The following is an 18,419-nucleotide window of genomic DNA, read 5'->3' on the forward strand; positions in this document are numbered from 1 at the left end:
AGGAACAAAAAAAACTAAGCAAAGAATGGGAATTAGTTTATTGTTTCTGGAGGCAGAAAATATTCTTTTAATAAGACCAGGATGTAATGATGGGTGGGTCAGTTCAGCTGCAAACTGCAGTAAGGAGGAAAGGTGGATATCCCTGTGGGGGGATGCTCCCAGCACCCCCCCCCCCCCCACTCTGGTACCGGTTACAAGCAGTTTGCATTCCTGTGCTTCACACTCGGAAAGGGAGGATGTCCAGACTTTGAGATAAGGCCTGCTTGGGCATCGGGAGGATGTCAAAGCCTGGAAATAAGGCCTGCTTGGGTGCCAGGACCCTGGGAAACAAACCTTCTCTCACTACTGAGGCAGTGTTAATTATGGTGATCTGGAATTATCTCCTCCTCATCAGGACCATGAGAGATAACACCTGCTTTCACTGCTGGGGCAGTGTTAATCACTGTGGACTGGAATTAACTCCTCCTTACCCAAGCTATGGGATCTCTCCTCGGGAGCACCCCTGCAAGGGTAAAGCAGTCATTCGCAGTCACTCACACCCTTCTCCGCTAGCCTGCCGTTGCGGGTGTTTGGCCATTCCCCCCTCCCCCCCATGACAGTGGGTGCAATCGTCACAACGGCAACAGAGGACAGTTGAACCCTGCAGCAGCCAAGAGCTAGGGACTGCGACTGCACGAAGAGAGCTGCAACCGGCCCGGCGACTCCACCTCCACCTTCCCCTGAAGGGTATAAGGAGGTTGGCCCCGTAAGGCCGTCCTTGGTTCTCAGTGGGTGACAGCGGGTTTGCCAACTCGCAGATCCCCTCGGGACTGGGACGCCCTCCTGCAGTTATTTCCCTGGGATTGAGTGTACGTTGGCCACTCAGACAACGTGTGGGTAAGATCAACTAGCACTGGAAAATAAGTATTCTAGTTGAACTAAGTTTCTGTTGATAAGAATTGTTGCTTTGTACCATTGTAACTTGTGTAGTAAATTTAGATCTTTAAAATAAGTTGTGGAGTCATGCAATAAATTTTTCTCCCTCTCCTCCCCTCCCTTGTGCCACACGAAACCCACACAGTCCAGGACTGTAAAGATAGTCAGTCGTCCCTTGACAGTCACTGATGTGTACGGTGGTCTGTATTTTACAGTCTGGTGTAGTCTAGAAATACTTAATAGAACTGAGACAAGACAACAATACACCACACAAATAATAAGCTAATGTGCAACAGACAATAACATTTAAGTTGTGCACGTGCGCATTCTCACACCTAACCACCCACCCACAGCAGAGAGCTACAATTAGCTACAAACTAATTACAAACACTTAGCTAAAAAGAATTAGCTACAAACACTAATTTGCTTGATAGAGATTTGTCCACTGAGCTAACATGGTCACAAGCAAAATCAGAAAAATTACATTAAAAAAAAGAAAAAAATGAGAAATTGAGAAATGTAACATTTAAAGAATTTGACATCCACTCTGCAAAGAAAAATTACCACATCTGAAACACAGAAGTGTAATCAATTCCCTTTGCCATATTTACATGACATTTCTAGCTCTGAGCCTTTTGTTAAGTAACCAGTATTTGGTTGATAACAGGGATTAATTGAAATATTTACTACAATACTTACATCTCTGGGACTCCTCTGTGTCCTTGTTAGCCCTATGAATCCCATCCTGAATTTCATCTAGCCAAAGTACAGCTGTCTCATCCTGAGTGTCCTAAAGAGAATTATGAGAAAAAAAAGCAGCTATCTTCACTGTATTTTTGTGAAGTGGAATAATCTGTACTCAGCAACAGCCAACATACTAGTTTTCAGTATCATAGGGAAAGAGAAGCATTTCAATATCTAATTGATTTCAGCACAAGGACACGTGTATTTGTGACCAGCAGAGACTACTACAGCATTACCACACCCCATACCGCCTCCCAGTCAAAAACCCTTTAGTCCTAAAGCCGTATTTACTAAGAGGATATGACTTTCCAGGAAGACAAGTTAGCTCTTTTACAGAGCATGGCTACAAGGAGTTCTCAGAACAAGAAGGTACGGATGTGTGCAGAGCAGCTGAAAGCTCTGGATAAGTCATGACACATTAGACTGTTCTGGTCTCTTTCCATAAAAATTCTCATAACTGTACGAACGGGAAGACCAAAAAGCACTGTACATATCGTGGCTGAATGTACATATATAACTCTAACAGCTATGTTACAAGTCTGTTTTAGCAGCTTGCTCATTATGGAATAGTTATTACACAGTATCCTGTATTTTGTCAGTGTTGAAGAAACCCAATAAACTAAACTTATACACAGAAGTTTGAGAAGAGGAAAGAGTCAAAGGTTTAGCAAGTCCCAAAGCATACAAAAAGAACAATGATTCAGCAGCTGCCAAACATAGCTTCTCCCCACCCACTGTTGCTTCCTGTAGGTAACGGCTAAAGAAAAAATAATAAGCAACTGCAACCCCCCTCTAACAACTGTTGTTGTACAAACAGAACACAGGAAACATTTGCCTCTGGTATGGAATAATCATCACACAGCACTAAAAAGCCACTATTTGGAGTATTAAAGAGTTTCAGGGCCAGACTGAACATGAGCATTTCCTAAACACATCCTCTACATTTTTCCCATTGTATCTGTGGGTTTGAAACCGATATCCTTAATGATCTTTCATTCAAGCGACCAACATATCTGATACAGGAAGATTTCATCTGAAAGCCCAGCTAGTCCCAAGAGAGTATCAGGAGTGTGTGTGTTGGTGGGGGGAAAATAATCAAACAACTTTCCCTATTGTGGTCTCTACTAGCAGAAGTCAACCCACAGACCGTCAAAACCATCCTGTGCTTTTCTACGCTTTTTCTGCTGAAGACTTTCAGGCAGGTGCACACAGCGCAACATATTACAGGGTCTACCTTTTTTTGTACTTAGCCTGTGAAAAATATCATACAATGTTCCCCCATCACACAAGGAACTGAAGAGTGCCTTATTACCAACTGTAATCCCTCCCAGTCTTGCGGTTCAGAAATTACCAGTTGGTAAGTAATTTAAGATTGACTTAAGGTTGACTTAAGGTTGTGACTATTTTCCCCAAAACATTTTTTGGTAATATGATCTCACAATTTCTGAAATTACTGCAATGCTGCTGGGAGGAGCCCTGAATTTAACATATGCCTAAATAAGGTAATTTCACACCAACTGAAGTTACCAGCCCAGCCTGGCACAAACTTGAGCACACACTTTAAAAAGTTCATTATTTCATTCTGACTCAGCAGGAGGAAATGCTTCAGCACAAAATGGGTTCCTGAGGAACATTAACCCTTTCAAGGCCCTTCTTAAGGAAGCTGTTCAATGGTTTATCAGCAATGTATTCAGTTTTCAGCTATTGCCATTGTGCAGGTTTACATTTACTCTCAAAAAAAGAGAAAAAGTTCAGCTCAATAAAGCTCTTAGTCTCAATGTAAAATTCTGCATTGATACTACAGCAACAAGCTCCAAAGCTGGGGGGGGAAGCTCCTGAAAGCAGAAAGGTCTGCTACTTCTTTGTAATTAGATGAGTAAAATAAAAATCAGTATCCCATCCACACTACTCAAAAACCAGCAGTGTGTATGCACAAGCACACACACAGTCACCCTCCTTCCTAAACCCAGTAAGATGAGACATGCTCTTCTTCTCCCCATCTCCACCTTAACATTTAGCCAGTTTCTTAATGGCAACTCTTTACAAGAGGATAGCAGTCCTCAGCTAATAAGATAGACAACCACCACAAATATCCTTAGCAAGAAAGGTGTCACCAGGTGAATAGGCATCAGTATAGTTTTGCTAGTAGCACTATTTCTGCCTCACTTCTTTCTCCAACCTCATCACTAAATAGGTTCTTTATATGCCTCCAGACACATTTGACATAAAGGACCCTCTTAAAAGAAAAAAAGAAAAAGAAAAAAAGACCTTTAAGGTTGCAGGGGAGTTATTTTCAGAAGTCAAGTTCAGAACTACTACAATTAACATGGTCTCCCCGAGAATATGGAAGAGGCAGTCATTAATTACATATTATTTCTCCCCAAACAAGATCCTTCTCTCATTGGGATTAGCTGTAGCAAAATATCTCATGCAGTTAATATTCTTATAGTCATCTTCATAGTTCATGAAGGTGCATAGATTCTGGCTGCAAATCTCTTTTTCTCTAGCACAGAGAGTTCCAAACTGACTGGGTAAGATCTGTTAATCACATGCAGAAGGCCCAGCTCTCCACTTCCAGTTTTGCTTCCTGGCTTTCAGGACTCCCGCTGCAATAACCATACCACACAGACAGAAAGGCTCTTCATGAGATGCACTTAATTTTACTCACCTGTGCTTTCTCTCTCTTGGCTCGAAGTAGTGTATCCTGATAGTGCTGCGCTACCTTCGGGGTTACACCCTCCAATTTTGCTGCAGGAATCTGTAAGGCTTGAATCGTCTTTTTGGTGTCCCCCTCATCCAGAGCTTCATTGATAAGTCCAATTGCCAAAATCCCTGAGGAGGAAAGGGTGGGGGGAGAAGTATAAAGATCCATTTCTGGTCAACAAAAAAATCACAAGCAATGCTCCAAAAAATTGCAATTAAGCCTTTCTAAACCAGATGTCAGCAGAGAACTGTAACATTGTCAATAGAAAACAATTTTTACTAGTAAAGAAAGCAAGACTATTTTTTCACTTTAAAGTGGCTATTAAATGTATGGGCACTGCAATAAAAACATAATCACTCAGGGAGACCATGTGAAGGGCCATAACTGAGTCCTCAGGCATCCACCTCAGAGCTGTGAGAAAAGGCAACTATCAAACCCCCAAATGGCCAAAGTTCATAGGTTACAGGTTTCCAAGGTACTGGCTGCTCTGAAGAGAAATCTTCAAAGTTGAAGACTTGTATGAAATACAATTTGAAAATACAGTAACTTCATATTTTAGAAATCTACTTTACTGAACATATATAACGTTAATTATATTACCAGAGATGTGGATGCTATTCAAATACGGTACAAGTTAAGAGTGCCATTCAGCTAAGTCAATTTTGACAAAAATTAATAGCTTGTAGTTGGTTACATGGGAAGAGAGTCTGCATCATCCATGCTCTATCAACAGCAACCATCTCCTGCAAATCAGAGTAATTTAGGTTGGAATAGGCTGGAGGTCATCTGGTTCAATTCCCTGCTCAATTCAGATCACAGTTTGATCAGTGCAAAACGAAGAGGTCTTTTACAGAAAAGAAAGTAAGGAGCTCAGCGTGGTGTTTTTCAACTTTTGTCAATTCATCCAAGGATCATGACTTTTGTTCTACACAGGGAGAAAGAATCGCAAAACTAGCGCTTATATGAAAAACAGAACATCTTTGGGTAGAATGGCTATTTGGATGGAGGACAGATTACAGAAAACAACACAGTGAGGACACTACAAGAACCAGGATCACTAACGCACTGGCATGGTTGTGTGTCAAACAGCATCATTTAAACATTTCATCTCCTTCAAACACCAGAGATGTGCTTCATGAAAACAAAATTCATTTGAAAGGAATAGCAGGAAGACACACAGCTCAGAACTTCACAAGTTGTGGCATTTTTCATCAGTTCTCACCAAATTTCAGGTAACTTTTTAACTGAGTATGACATGTAGCTCATTTGACCACACACAGAAGATCAGATAAATAGATATAGGGGGATAAACATTACTGGAGATCCACTGAGACCTTCAGTGATCAAAAGCAAGAGTCTAGTCTGACCACCCACACAGCACAAGCCACAGGGGCTTTCAGACGTGTTCCCTATCCAGGTATGCTCCTAGGAAATAATTTGAGTGCAATCTTCAGTAAAATTCTGTATGACAGAACCCACCGCAGTTGCCAGTCAGCTGTCTCAAATGGTTAACTAATTTCAAAACAAACAAAATCCATCAGGCTTTTTTCCCCTCACTTTAATTTCTCTAGTTTCAGTTTCCAGACTGGCACTGATTTACTTGGGGGAAGACCTCTTTTAGAAATCTGGAACACAAACTTTCAGCACTTATTGCTTCCAAAATGCCTAGCTTTAATGCCAAAATGAGAGATACTTTGTCATCATCATGATGTGACTATCATCTGCTTTTCTCCGATCGGAATTACTTAGTTAATATTTCTTCTTTTTCGGCATTATTGACAGCTCCACCCGGTAGCAGACAAAGACCACCAGTAGGATTCTTTTGCTACTGATTTACTTGATCCCCTTCTGATTACCCTCCACTTCCTTCTTCTCTATACTACTTTTTAATACACTCTTTTACTTTTCCTGTGAGGCTGGGCTGCTACTGAAATATTTTTATTTCATTCTCAATTGCCCTTATTCTTCTAATACATTTTGTTCTTTCATGTAAATTATTTGTTTTGTAAAACTCAGCCCTGTAAATACTCCACATATCCATGCCACCACACTACAGCTAATTCTGTGCTCACAGACATGTTAGCAAACCATGATCATTTGCAAAGACTTCCATGATAAGCTTCTACTTATCTGTCAAGATGAGAGAGATTGCAGACAGAAATCCTTGGTTTTGTTATAGAAACACAGACGATAGGACTGGATGGAACATCTGCATATCCTCCGATTTATTCCCTGCTCCACTGTCTTTGTTGGAAAGCTAAGTTAGAAATTCCAAGGATGTCTGAGTAGAGTTACACAGCATAGGCCACTTAAAGTGACATCCCTGTCTTCCTCCTCCTCAATCCAATAGTGGATTTCTTCCTTAATTTCTCTACTGTTTTTTATTATGATTTGACTGCCTAACACACACATAAACGAATACCTGATTTTATGCTTTCTCTTGGAGCACCAAATAATATCTAGTATTTACTCCCAAAGCTGCTAATAACTCAGATCTCTCAACTAGATTTCCGTATTACTAACTAGATACAATTTGTCTAATCTGACCTGTTACCCAGTTTCTTGGAACTGATGCATAGGTCATAACAGAATTTCTTTTCTCTGCATCTCTTGGATTTAGCCTCTTCATTATCCCTCTCTATATTATCCTAGATTTTAAGAAGTTTTCATTTTGCTTTTTTGTTCTTAATTTGACATCCTTCCAGGTCATCCAGGCAGACTATGGTACAGACCGCTTGCTCCCTCCTACGGTTTGCATACATTCATCTTACAACATACTCTTCTCCCTAGAAATCCCAGAAAGACTGGGACTACTTGCTCTGAAGACGACTAAAGAAGAGTAGATATGATAACTGTTCAACCTAGGAAAGGGCACAGAAAATAAACAGGAATTCTCTTTGATTTGTTTGCTAATGTGGGCAAGAGAAGACTACTCCATGATACGTAATATGTTAGAGCTCCTCACTAGAAAGTAATTTTTGAATTTGAAACCATTTACCGGGATAATGAAAGGGGAAAAATATATGCTTGTATGGTTTCAGGACTTTCTCAGACTAATGTAATTTATGCATAGACAGGAGATAAAAGTGTCCCTGCATGAGGGTATATACCAAGCACCAGAAGATGAAAGAATTAAGACATTTCCCATGAGAATGGCTCGTCTCAGTACAGAATTTCCTGTATCTTTCATTAAAGGATATGGAGTGCTATAAGAAGCAGGATATTGGACTATGTGAACTTTTATACTTCTGCTGTGATCTCTTGTACAAAAAGGATACCGTAGAACTACTGTCTCGGGTGTGTGCATGTGCCTATCTCAGCCTGTGTGCATGTGTGGTTTCAACATACCCGCTCACGTGACCCAAACAGGAAACCCAGACTCTATTTGGAGATGCAAGAAGCAAGCTAATCAAGACAGCAGGCTCGTAAATTAAAATCTAATCCTCTCTAAATTATAAAAAGTCTTTTCAAGGTGAAACACAGCTCAGCAACAATGCAACGAGCAGTAGCAGAAGATACTTGTTTGTCTCAGCATCCACTGATCAACTTAATCTTCTCCTCCACATTTGCGACAAATCTTTTCCCTCCTATCATATAAGGCATTGAGCTAAATAATTAAAAGGTAGCTTGAATGTCTAGGTTATGCTACTTGCATATACAGGATGTTTTCAGGACTGGTCATAACCAAAAATTACAGTTCCTTTATGGAACTGAACAAAAATTAATAGAAAATTACACTGGCTAATACAGAACCTCATAAGAAGCTACCTGAGAATAGTTTGCTTAATTGTGCTAGGACTCCTCTATTTCCATTCTGGATTTTAGTCAACCAAAACTGTCTTGGAGAACAGAAAGTTTCCTCAATTCCAGTCTTTCATCACTGCTAGAAAGAGAGACACTTAATACCATAAACAGTATATTAAGTATATTTCAAAATACTACTTAAACTGAAATTAAAAAAACGCAGAAATAGAAGTAGCATAGAAATTAGGTAAACACCTATTCACATTTCTTGATTTGCAGCAGGAATTGCCTTCCTGAGTATTTCAGTTAAGAAATCTGATACTGGCACTTGCTGCCTATATTTAAAACAGTTATAGGGGTTTTGTTTATTTTCTGATTAGGGATTTTTTTTTTTTTTTTTTTTTTTTTGCACTTTACCAGTCTTCTGTATTAAAAAGACACAGAAGTACAGACATACTCTTTTTCTACTCATCAACAGGTCAGTTATCAGGCAATTCAGCTTTTGTAGACTCTGGTTCTAACAACTAGCAGTCATACACAGCTTTAAAACAGAAAATAAAGGCTTCTAAATTTCCTTACAGAACTAGCTGCAAACAAAGCAATCGACCTCTTAAAAGAGCAAAACTTTCCATTTCAATTCTAACTTGAGATTTGGGTCCTAACATCTGGAACATAAACTTTCAGTGGCATCAAACAGATGATATAATTAAATGTGCTTTGAAAAAGGAAAAAAAAAAAACCAAATGTTTTAATATGCATAAACATTTGAATACATAAGTGAACAATCAACATTTCAAAACCAACTTTTTAGGGTATCACTGTTTGAGTTATGACTTAACTAAAAATGAAAAAAGTATTTCTTTGATTCTGTTTTTGCATCACTAATCTTCAAAGAAGCTGTAGTTTGGAAGTAGCGTTAATACAGCCAGGAGTTAAAGGACTGAAAATAAAACCTGGAAATGCATTTATTTCTTTGTTGTTCATTCAAGCTCCTCATCCACCATACCAATGCATCTGACAGATCATTAGATCTGAGAGTCATCAACACAGAGATGACCCACAGATAGAGTAGAGAAAGAGGAGAGGGGGATCCTGGACTGAGTTTGTGGAACTTTTACTAAACACTGGAGAGGAAAAAAGGCCAAAGCGCATTCAAAAAAGGGACCAGAAGAGAGAAGAAGAAAACCTGAACAGGGCAGAAATTATAGCCAAAGAGTACAAGATTCCAAGAAAAATAACTTCTACTGAAGGCAACAGGCATGGAGTACTCCAAGATTTGGCTACAATGATCTCATTAGAGATTTTGGCAATACTAGTTTTAAGTTAAGTTTGAGGGACAGAAACCAGATTAGAAAAGATTTGAGACTAATGCTAGACACTGATGGCAGACAACAGATGGAATTTTGTTATACAAAAAGGGTAGCAATATGCATTGGAGCAATTAACGTGCCGTTTTAAGATACTGATTGCAACACCACAAATACTCCTGAATGCTTGATCTATCAACAGTTCTGCTACCAAGACTTTGTTAACTACAGACCATCAAATCTTTCTCATACTAAGCTCTTCCTAGATGCATAATGTATGACACAACTACGAGTCCATCATCAACAACTTTTGGTATTAATGCATCTAGGTTTAGCACCCCTTATAATCTCAAGTCAATCTAGCATGAATCAACCAGAAGAACTTACTTTCATGTTCTTCATGCACTACTATGTTCACACGATCAACACATGACTGGATATCATTCCATGTGATAAATTCATTTCCTTCCACACGTGTCTGAGCTTTCAGCTTCATCAAATCATCAATGTATCTGTCAAAGAAAAAACCAAAACCAACAACAAACATCACATCAGAGCAAGCTGGCCAGGGAACACACAATACAGCGTTAAGACCAAACACAAAACGGAAGAGGTAACATGAGCGCTGAAATGAAGCAAATGCAAAAAGAGGGAAGAAAACAAAGATGAAAGGCTGTATACAAGATGGGTCAGCCCAAATAAATGCAAGGAGAGTGAAATAACCGACAAAGCACTAAAACACCAAATGAGGGATCGGGGCAAAGAATGCTGTGGTTGAACTGGGTTAGTACCAGTGACAACCAAGAAGTATTTGAACACAGCTTTAGTGTGAAATCTGAGAGGAGGCTTCAAGAGACAGCACAGAAATCAGACCAATATGAAGTGATAAGAGCAAAAACAAGACACAAGAACCAACAGAGATGAAACCAAAGCGGTGACAAATAATGTAGAAAGAACCTAAAGGGTAAGGCAAAAAAAAAAAAAAAGTCTAATAATATAAGCAATATCAAGGGCAGACAAGACTCTTGGAAATACCCACCTCTGGGAGTTCTCATCTTCAATGTTAGTGAGCCCTGTGACCGGACTGCTCAGCTGTTTCCACACTGTATTCATATCCCCTGAATCCAAAGCCCTATTAATGAGGGCCACAGAAGACAGCATCTCTACAGCAACAGATAGTTCTGGATGGGTGAGGTTACCCTGCATACAAAGAGAACAACAAATTTGTTCTACTCACCTGTCACAAACTACTCTTTGTAAAACACAAGAGAGTAGTTGTCAGAATATGGATATAAGAGACAAAACAAAAGGACGACCTATATGATATAGAAGTAGAAAAGTGAGTATCATGAACAAAACCATAATGGCAAGTAAGAGAGTAAAACAGAATCTTACGGTGCTGAGTATCTCAAGACGTATGGATTAAACACCACATGAAAAAAGACTGAACATCAATACAGCTCTACAAACTCTCAAAACGGGTTTGTTCCAGAGAACATGTTTAACAAACCAGACAAGGTGGACCCCATGATCCACACCTATTTCTAGAAATATGTGAGAACGTGGTACCTACCTCAGGGCTCTGTTGCTGCAAGGTGGCCAGCTCCCTTTGGTAAAGATCTGCAGCAAATGGATAAACCTCTGGTAGCTGGGCTTCTGGATTCATTAACTCTGCTACAGTCTTCTCAGCATCACCCATTCGAATTGCAGAATTAATTCTGGCCACTGCTGCCAGCCCTAGAAGTTCAAAGAAGAGGCAGCACAAAGAATCAGGAAGGCAGACAGTGGATTCCCTAATAATGAGAGTACTTTTATTCCACTCAGTAGTCCATTCCACTCATTCCACTCACCTAATAAGAAAAATTCCCTTAGCTATAGGAAATGAGTGACATTCTTTGATCTGTACTTCCCAAGTTAGTCTTCCATTTCTGCAGACTGTCAGACCACATAATCCCTTCTTTAAATGATTATTTTTTAAAACATGTTCATCTTTTTGCTTGACTAGTCTATCAGAGGATTGTTTCACTATTTCAGTCTTCTGATGGTCAGAGGCCTCTGAATTGCAATATTTTTCATGGATGGTTAATAACTGCTTTTCTTTCCTGTCTGTGCCTATCTTGTGTCTATACTCATCCAAGCTGTAAGGGGTACTCTGTAGTATATACACTTCGGCTAGTGTTAAACTAGCTGAGGTAGGTAAACAAATGCTGAGCAAGTAAGGTACTTCAAAGATAGCTTTCAGTTATTAAACATCCACTATTTTCCTTGTGTAATCTAAACACTCTATCCCTAGATGTCTAATAGCCTTCTTTCTACCTATTACAAATTGAACCAATCACTCTCGGGCAGCCAGAACTGAGAGAACTCTGTATAACATCAGAAGCACTGATCAGAAAACAATCAATATATGAAATATAAATGTGAAATAAAATGATCAGAAAAAAATAAAATATGAGAGTCTAACAATACCTACTACTAATTACATACAAGCAACTTCCAGGAACAGCTTTCGTTGTAGGAAAGCAACAACAACAGAAGATATTTTCAATCTTAAGCTTAAAACAAACCTTCCAAAAAGAAACTCTTTCTAGGATGCACAAATAACTTAACTAATGATGCAAGTCATTGTCATCTACATTTTATTTGCTACCTGATATTTAGCAACAATTTTGCATACAGAAACAGCTAAAGGTTCTGTAGATCAAACCAAATAAGAGCTAGAGGAAAAAAACACTAAAATACTAATGGAAACTGTGTCTATTGAATGTTCTTAGTAGCCAAGATACTTAAAGAACATTCATAATGGTCTGAGAGACCTGATATATCTCCACATAGACACAAATTATTGTGCCCTCTCATCTTTCTGATCACATCCCACAATTACTTTGCTGCAGCAATTTCTGCTGACGCTTACTCTGCTGATACTGTTGTGCTGCACTGTTAGCAGCATCCACTCCCAACTGCAACTCTTCCTTCTGCAGAGGACCTGTAAGGCCAGCCTGAGAAAAAACAAACCACAGACAAGAGGAGGGAAATGTCAGCTCATTCACTTTACGCAGGTCAGAGAAAGCAGCGGGGGGGGAGAAAGCAGCTTTTCCTCAGAGCACTTTAATGCCATACAGCCTCTGCACAGAATGCCACAAGTATGCTGGAGACAGAAATTCCATACTAGATGCTCAGTTCATATAGTGAAAGACCATATGGTTACAACCTGATGCCTTCTACAGTATTAGAAGTGCAGTCCTATGAATACACCAATTATTAAGTGCAAGACTCAACTTCCAAAATTATGAAACATTTAATACAAAGGGGACAACTTTGTGGGAAAAGGCTCACTGAACATGAGGTGTGTGCTGGAGAAAAGTTAGCACCTGCATAGTTTGCCATGAATCCAAACATCAATTAGCGTTCCGTTTTATCTCTGAGCAACAGAAGTTATCGGAACATCAAAAATGGACAATGTGTAGTTTTGACTTATATAAACACACACACACACCCCCCTTCCTTCTTGGACTGTATAGCACCATGTGAACACAAACAGAAAATGAGACTGAGTGATACAAGGGCAGGAGGACTTCCAGAACCTGGGTACTAGCTGTACAGGCAACAACCTTTTGTAACACAGAGTAAAAAGATGATTATTCTCCAGAAGCAGCAAAAGACCAGATTTATATTTTGAGATCTTTCAACTATTTTTGTAGTCTTATTTCATGACCTTTGACATGATCTTTGCACAACTACAGAGAGTGCTTGCCATGTCAAAGCTTGACAGTACATTTAAAAAAAGCCCACATTTGTCCTATCTTGTCTGAATCGTAGCTCCCACGGAACATCACTTTAAGACCTTTCTTCAGAGGTAAGTGACAAATCTTCTGAGTAGTAGCAGCTGCTGGGTTATGTCTATGCTGTAAAAGAGGCCCCCACTTAAGGGCATTACAGCAACACACACATCCTTCAGCTCCTTCATTAATGCAAAGTCCCAGGTAAGAAACAATCACAAAGCATGGCAGTGGATTCTGGCTGATGAAATCATCATTCCAAAATAACACAGTTATTTTAAGGAATTATATCGAGGAAAATTATTTAGCTATCAACCAACCGAGTCTGACATCATTAAAAAAAAAAAAAAAACCCACACACAACACACTAACACACACACCCCTACACACACAAGCGTGGTTCTGAATCTGTTTCAGATTCGAGCACCCGCTGAACACAAAAGTCAACCTGCACTCTAGTGGAAAAAGCTATAACATTCTGGGGAAGAAGTGTATCAGAAATGCAATAGGCTGATCATTTATGCAGACACAGATTTTGGGGGGCCAGAGAAGAGGACATGTTAAGTTAACTGGGCTGCAAATCCCCATGAGCCCTGTGCAGACCCTGTCCAAAGTGGGAGTATATGTCAGATCACATGAGGCAGGTGCAGTCACACAGCTGCGCAGGTCCCATACCCCTCCCCATTGCAACTGTATCCAATCCTGTGCCAAAACAAATTTAGAAATTATATGGCAGGAGCTAAATTGACCGAGCTGCACCTAAGTCTTACAACAAAAAGATAGGGATTCTGTCTGAAGGCCGTTGCCTAGATAGGTATTGCAATCAAGTCCCAGAAACATTAAGGTGGAAAGTTTTTTTCCCTTCCCAGAAAAGTGTAAGTTTTAAGCAAGCCTGCCTAAAATCACAGAAAAATTGATGATCTCCAGAGATCCCTTCCAACCTCTAGTCCAAACCCCCCGCTCAAGGCAGGACCAAGTAGAACGTGTCACCCAGGACCATGTCCACTTGGGGTTTGAATATCTCCAAGGATGGAGACTCCGCAACCTCTCTGGGCAACTTGTTCCAGTGTTTGACCACCCCCACGGTAAAAGAAAGTTTCTTCTTGCGTTTCAGTGGAATTTCCTGTATTTCAGTTTGCACCCATCGCTTCTTGTCCTCTCACTGGGCACCACTGAGAAGCTGTCTGGCTCCATCTTCTTTATTCCCTCCCATCAGATATTTATACACATCGATAAGATCCCTCCACCACCACCACCCCCCCCCAAGCCATCTCTTCCCGGGGCTGAACAATCCCAGCTTTTTCAGCCTGCCCTTGTGTGTCAGATGCTCCAGTTCCTTACTCAGCTCCTCAGCCCTTTGCTAGACTCGCTCCAATATGCCCATGTCTCCCTTGTACCGGGCAGCCCAGCACTGGTCACAGTGCTCCAGATGTGGTCTCACTAGTGCTGAGCGGAGGGGAAGGATCACCTCCCTCAACCTGCTGGCAACATTACCCCTAGTGCAGCCTGAGATGCTTTTGGCCTTCTTTGCCACAAAGTCACTTAGCTGGCTCACGGTCAACTTGTCCATCAGGTGCTCCAGGTCCTTCTCTGCAAAGGTGCTTTCCAATTGATCAGTCCCCAGCTTGTACTTGTACATTCATAAAAGCACTGTACTTGCATTTCATATGCAGAGGTTAAAACTAAATGATAAATGTTTACTGTATGCTTTTCTCCGTTTGCATTACACATTAAATTTTTCAAAGTAACAGTAAATTGTATGCAGGTATATTGCAAATGATTACTATGCAATGGTATGGTGAAAGGACAAAAAAAAAAAAAAAAAAAAAAAAAAAAAAAAAAAAAAAAAAAAGAAAAAGAAACCCTGGTGATCTAGGCTTTTCCATACCTCCCGTTTCTGCTGTTTATCACTCAAAAATTGCTTCAGATACCAGTCACAGTTTTCTCGTAGTAATCCTCGGAGTCCCAGGGCTGGCGTTGCCAAAGCTTCAAATAATGCTAATGCATCTCCTTGTTCCAAAGCTAGGCCAATCTTTGATATAGCTGAATGTGCTAGTAACAAAGTAAAGCAAGACTTTTGAGAGAAACATTAAACGAGGAAATCCCATGATTTATATAACTGACTGCTCAGAAAGAAATGCCAACCATCAGGTCTAAACGTGAGTTAGGTATGGGAACCTGAATGGAAGACTTCCAAAGTCAATTGCAAAGTAGCACTTTAACAAGTGATTGAAGAATAGAAATAACATGTACTACTCAAGGAAGAGAATTTAGTGAGAAATCATTCAATTCCCCAAAGATTGGGCATGAGAAGTCAAAATGAATTCAGCTTATAACTGTGTACTGATAACATATAAAACAAAAAGAACAGGAAAACCGCCTTCCACTTCTGTTAGCATTATAGAAAGTGAGGAGCAGCACAGGTATTGCTTTCAAATGTTGTTTAACTAGGACTATTAATTTAGCATAATACCTACTGTTCACTTTATTGATGTTGCCCTGAATCTCAGCTTGAGTCAGAAGTTCTTCATACACGTCTCTCTCTCTCTCTGAATTTTCAGAAGCAACCTGAAGATGAAATAAAAACTAATCAGTCTGTTTCTACAATTTCTTTTGCCTTCATAGCTTTTTCTATGAGCCTCTCATGGAAAAGGACAGGGAGCATAACTGTGTATCTACATAGAGCTGTGACAGGGTGTTTAAGAGGTGATCTCTACACATGCAAAAAAAGCCCTAGAAGTAAAAACATATAAAGTAAGTGTACTCATACTCACTCTCTGATACAGACAGCCAAGAGCCTTATTTCTAAAGGGACACACAGTAGAGCTCCAGAACATAGAAAGCAGTAGACATAGCTAGGCATTAGATATGTAGAGTTCTAAAACTGCAACCACCCCTTCTGAGAGAGTCAGGGGGCCTGTAATGCACATCATTTCATTGTTCGAAAGAAGTATCAGTATTGTCTGAAAACAGAGGGATAGCATTTCTAATAAATAAAGGCTGACGCAAATGCTGTTCATCAGTGAGGTCAATATTTCAGACAGCTAAACACAGTAATGTAGCTATGGCTGCCTGTCTTCTGCTGTAAGAAAACAGGTTACTGGGAGCCACAATAGAATATCAACAGAAATAAATCCACCCAACACCATACATAGAGGACTGTCAAACAGACACTCCGTTGATTCCTCAGTTTACTCTGCAAGATAAAAGAATCTACTGCAATGCACACAAATAGTTTGAAAGAGGGATGGATTTACCCTATTTTTCGCATTCTCCATCTTGTCTTGCTTTGCTCTGTAGAGTATATCTTGGTAAGTGGATGCCAATAGGTCATCAAGATTTACTAGCATGGCATTAGGGTTCTTCATTGCTATAAGAGTGTCAGCTGGAACTTGATGGTCAATTGCTTCATTAATGGCAATAACAGCAGCATGTACTGCAAAAAAAAGTCACACCCTGTCAGTCACAAACACAACACCTCTAACAAATTTAGAACTTAGCTGGAAAGAATTCCACAGAAAAAGAACCTGATAAAAGCTCTGGCAACAACAAAAGAATTATCAACACACCTTCCATTCCAGCCTGGCTTTATGTTCTGGACATAAATGGTGGCACATTTCCTAGTACTATTTCTATCTAATAAAATCAAGATGTCCCGGGGGGGGGGGGGGGGCTCAAACCCCACTCTTCCTCGTCTTTCAAAAGGACTATCAAAAGGATTATATTGTCTCACAACAGAGAATACTACAACCAACACATAGTATCTAATCTGCCAACATGAAAAAAAAGCCACACAAAACAAAACTCCATTTTTCCTTACATGCTGCTTCATCCACAGAGAGTTCGTTTGCTAGAATTCCTCCAATCTTGCTGAAGGCAGGCATCTGAATACCATACTTCTCCAGTTCAAGCCTCATATTACTGATTTCCTCCTCTGAAACGTACATAAAAACATATACCAACTGTTTCTGCATAAAAACTTAGGACAGCCACATTAAGTTACAAATTACTGTTTTATTAATACTTTGAGTGTGATCCAGTAAATGAGGCTTAAAACAATTGGAAACTGATAGGCATTTTGTATACTTTCCCAAAAATCTACATTCATCCCAGAAACTCATATGGGAGAATTCCATAGTCTTCCTCACAAGAAAACATCACACAACTCATATGAAGAGCCTGAAAGAGACTCCATTATTGTGAGGTGCCTCAGCTATGACTGCCAACAGGTCAGGAAAATGTACAGGCAATACTTCAGCTTTTTTTTTTTTTCCTCTTTCTCTCCAGAGAGACTATGTTGAAAAGAAGATGGAGAATATGGAGACATGCTATTGCTAAATACTATATAACTTAAAAACAGGGCTGTTATTGATTGTACCTAAGAGGCCTAATTAACTGGTTTGCAGGAAAATAAAATAAAAAAAGTTTGACACCTTTCAAATCAGATGTCTGCATTTGGGCAGTAACCTCGCTAATGCAAAAAACAATTTAGTATTTTTGGGAAAAAAAAAAAGAAATCAAGGAACTGAAATCTTGGAGGAGTCATGTGGACATAAGTAAGTCAGTGCTGAATTCTCCTACAGCAAACCACCTGGTAAACTTTCTTCTTCAGTTGATGGTAGCTCTATTTTAAGCAGTTCTGACTTCCCTTAACAGTTTACAAAGTTCCAAAATGAGGGAGAGTTCATGACCTAAAAGATGAAATCCCCTCAAAGGGATGAAGGGAAGGCTGAAGCACCTTACAACAACGATAGAAAGGTAAAGCATGTTATTTGTGAAAGTAATAATTAGTGAACTAATAACTATATATCAGCCCTGCTCAGAAGCACCCAAACCAAACCTTTTTCTTAAGCTACTGGAACTCCTCAGAGCCATTAACCTTTAGCTTTGACTATAGTAAAGTCCTTTTTCAGCTGATCATTACATCAGTGTCTAGCAGAGCATGCACAAGTATCAGCAAAACCAAAAACTGGGTTTTTTTGTTTGTTTGTTTGTTTTTTTACCTGTGAAGTCCACCTTCCCATATAAATCCTGAATTTGTGGGGCAAGTCCTAGTTTGAACAGGTACAGGCTAGAAAAGAAGACAAAGGAATAATTAGCACCAGTAATTTTCCCTTGTGATCCTGATGATGACACAGAATTTTAGAAAAATATAGATTCAGGGAGTCATTCAGATAAGCCCAAAAAGAGAGCTCATTGCCACCAAAAGGGTGGGCTGACTCCCCT

At 39.7% G+C, this 18,419-nt stretch overlaps 1 protein-coding gene across 3 annotated transcripts in view; it reads right to left on the bottom strand.

Annotated features, from left to right (window-relative positions):
* Positions 1 to 18,419, bottom strand: part of IQGAP1 (IQ motif containing GTPase activating protein 1) — a 69,795-nt gene that overhangs the window by 27,299 nt on the left and 24,077 nt on the right. For all 3 annotated transcript variants that reach the window (XM_064517728.1, XM_064517729.1, XM_026115567.2), the window contains exons 6-16: positions 18,197 to 18,264; positions 17,014 to 17,127; positions 16,451 to 16,629; positions 15,671 to 15,761; positions 15,082 to 15,245; positions 12,329 to 12,413; positions 10,988 to 11,151; positions 10,454 to 10,614; positions 9,802 to 9,926; positions 4,328 to 4,491; positions 1,615 to 1,705 (exon numbers count right to left, since the gene is read on the bottom strand). In XM_064517728.1, the coding sequence (XP_064373798.1) occupies positions 1,615 to 1,705; positions 4,328 to 4,491; positions 9,802 to 9,926; positions 10,454 to 10,614; positions 10,988 to 11,151; positions 12,329 to 12,413; positions 15,082 to 15,245; positions 15,671 to 15,761; positions 16,451 to 16,629; positions 17,014 to 17,127; positions 18,197 to 18,264 (1,406 nt within the window). The remainder of the gene's footprint in view (positions 1 to 1,614; positions 1,706 to 4,327; positions 4,492 to 9,801; positions 9,927 to 10,453; positions 10,615 to 10,987; positions 11,152 to 12,328; positions 12,414 to 15,081; positions 15,246 to 15,670; positions 15,762 to 16,450; positions 16,630 to 17,013; positions 17,128 to 18,196; positions 18,265 to 18,419) is intronic.

Source organism: Dromaius novaehollandiae, chromosome 10 (assembly GCF_036370855.1).
Source record: "Dromaius novaehollandiae isolate bDroNov1 chromosome 10, bDroNov1.hap1, whole genome shotgun sequence".
Classification (NCBI taxonomy): Eukaryota; Metazoa; Chordata; class Aves; order Casuariiformes; family Dromaiidae; genus Dromaius; species Dromaius novaehollandiae.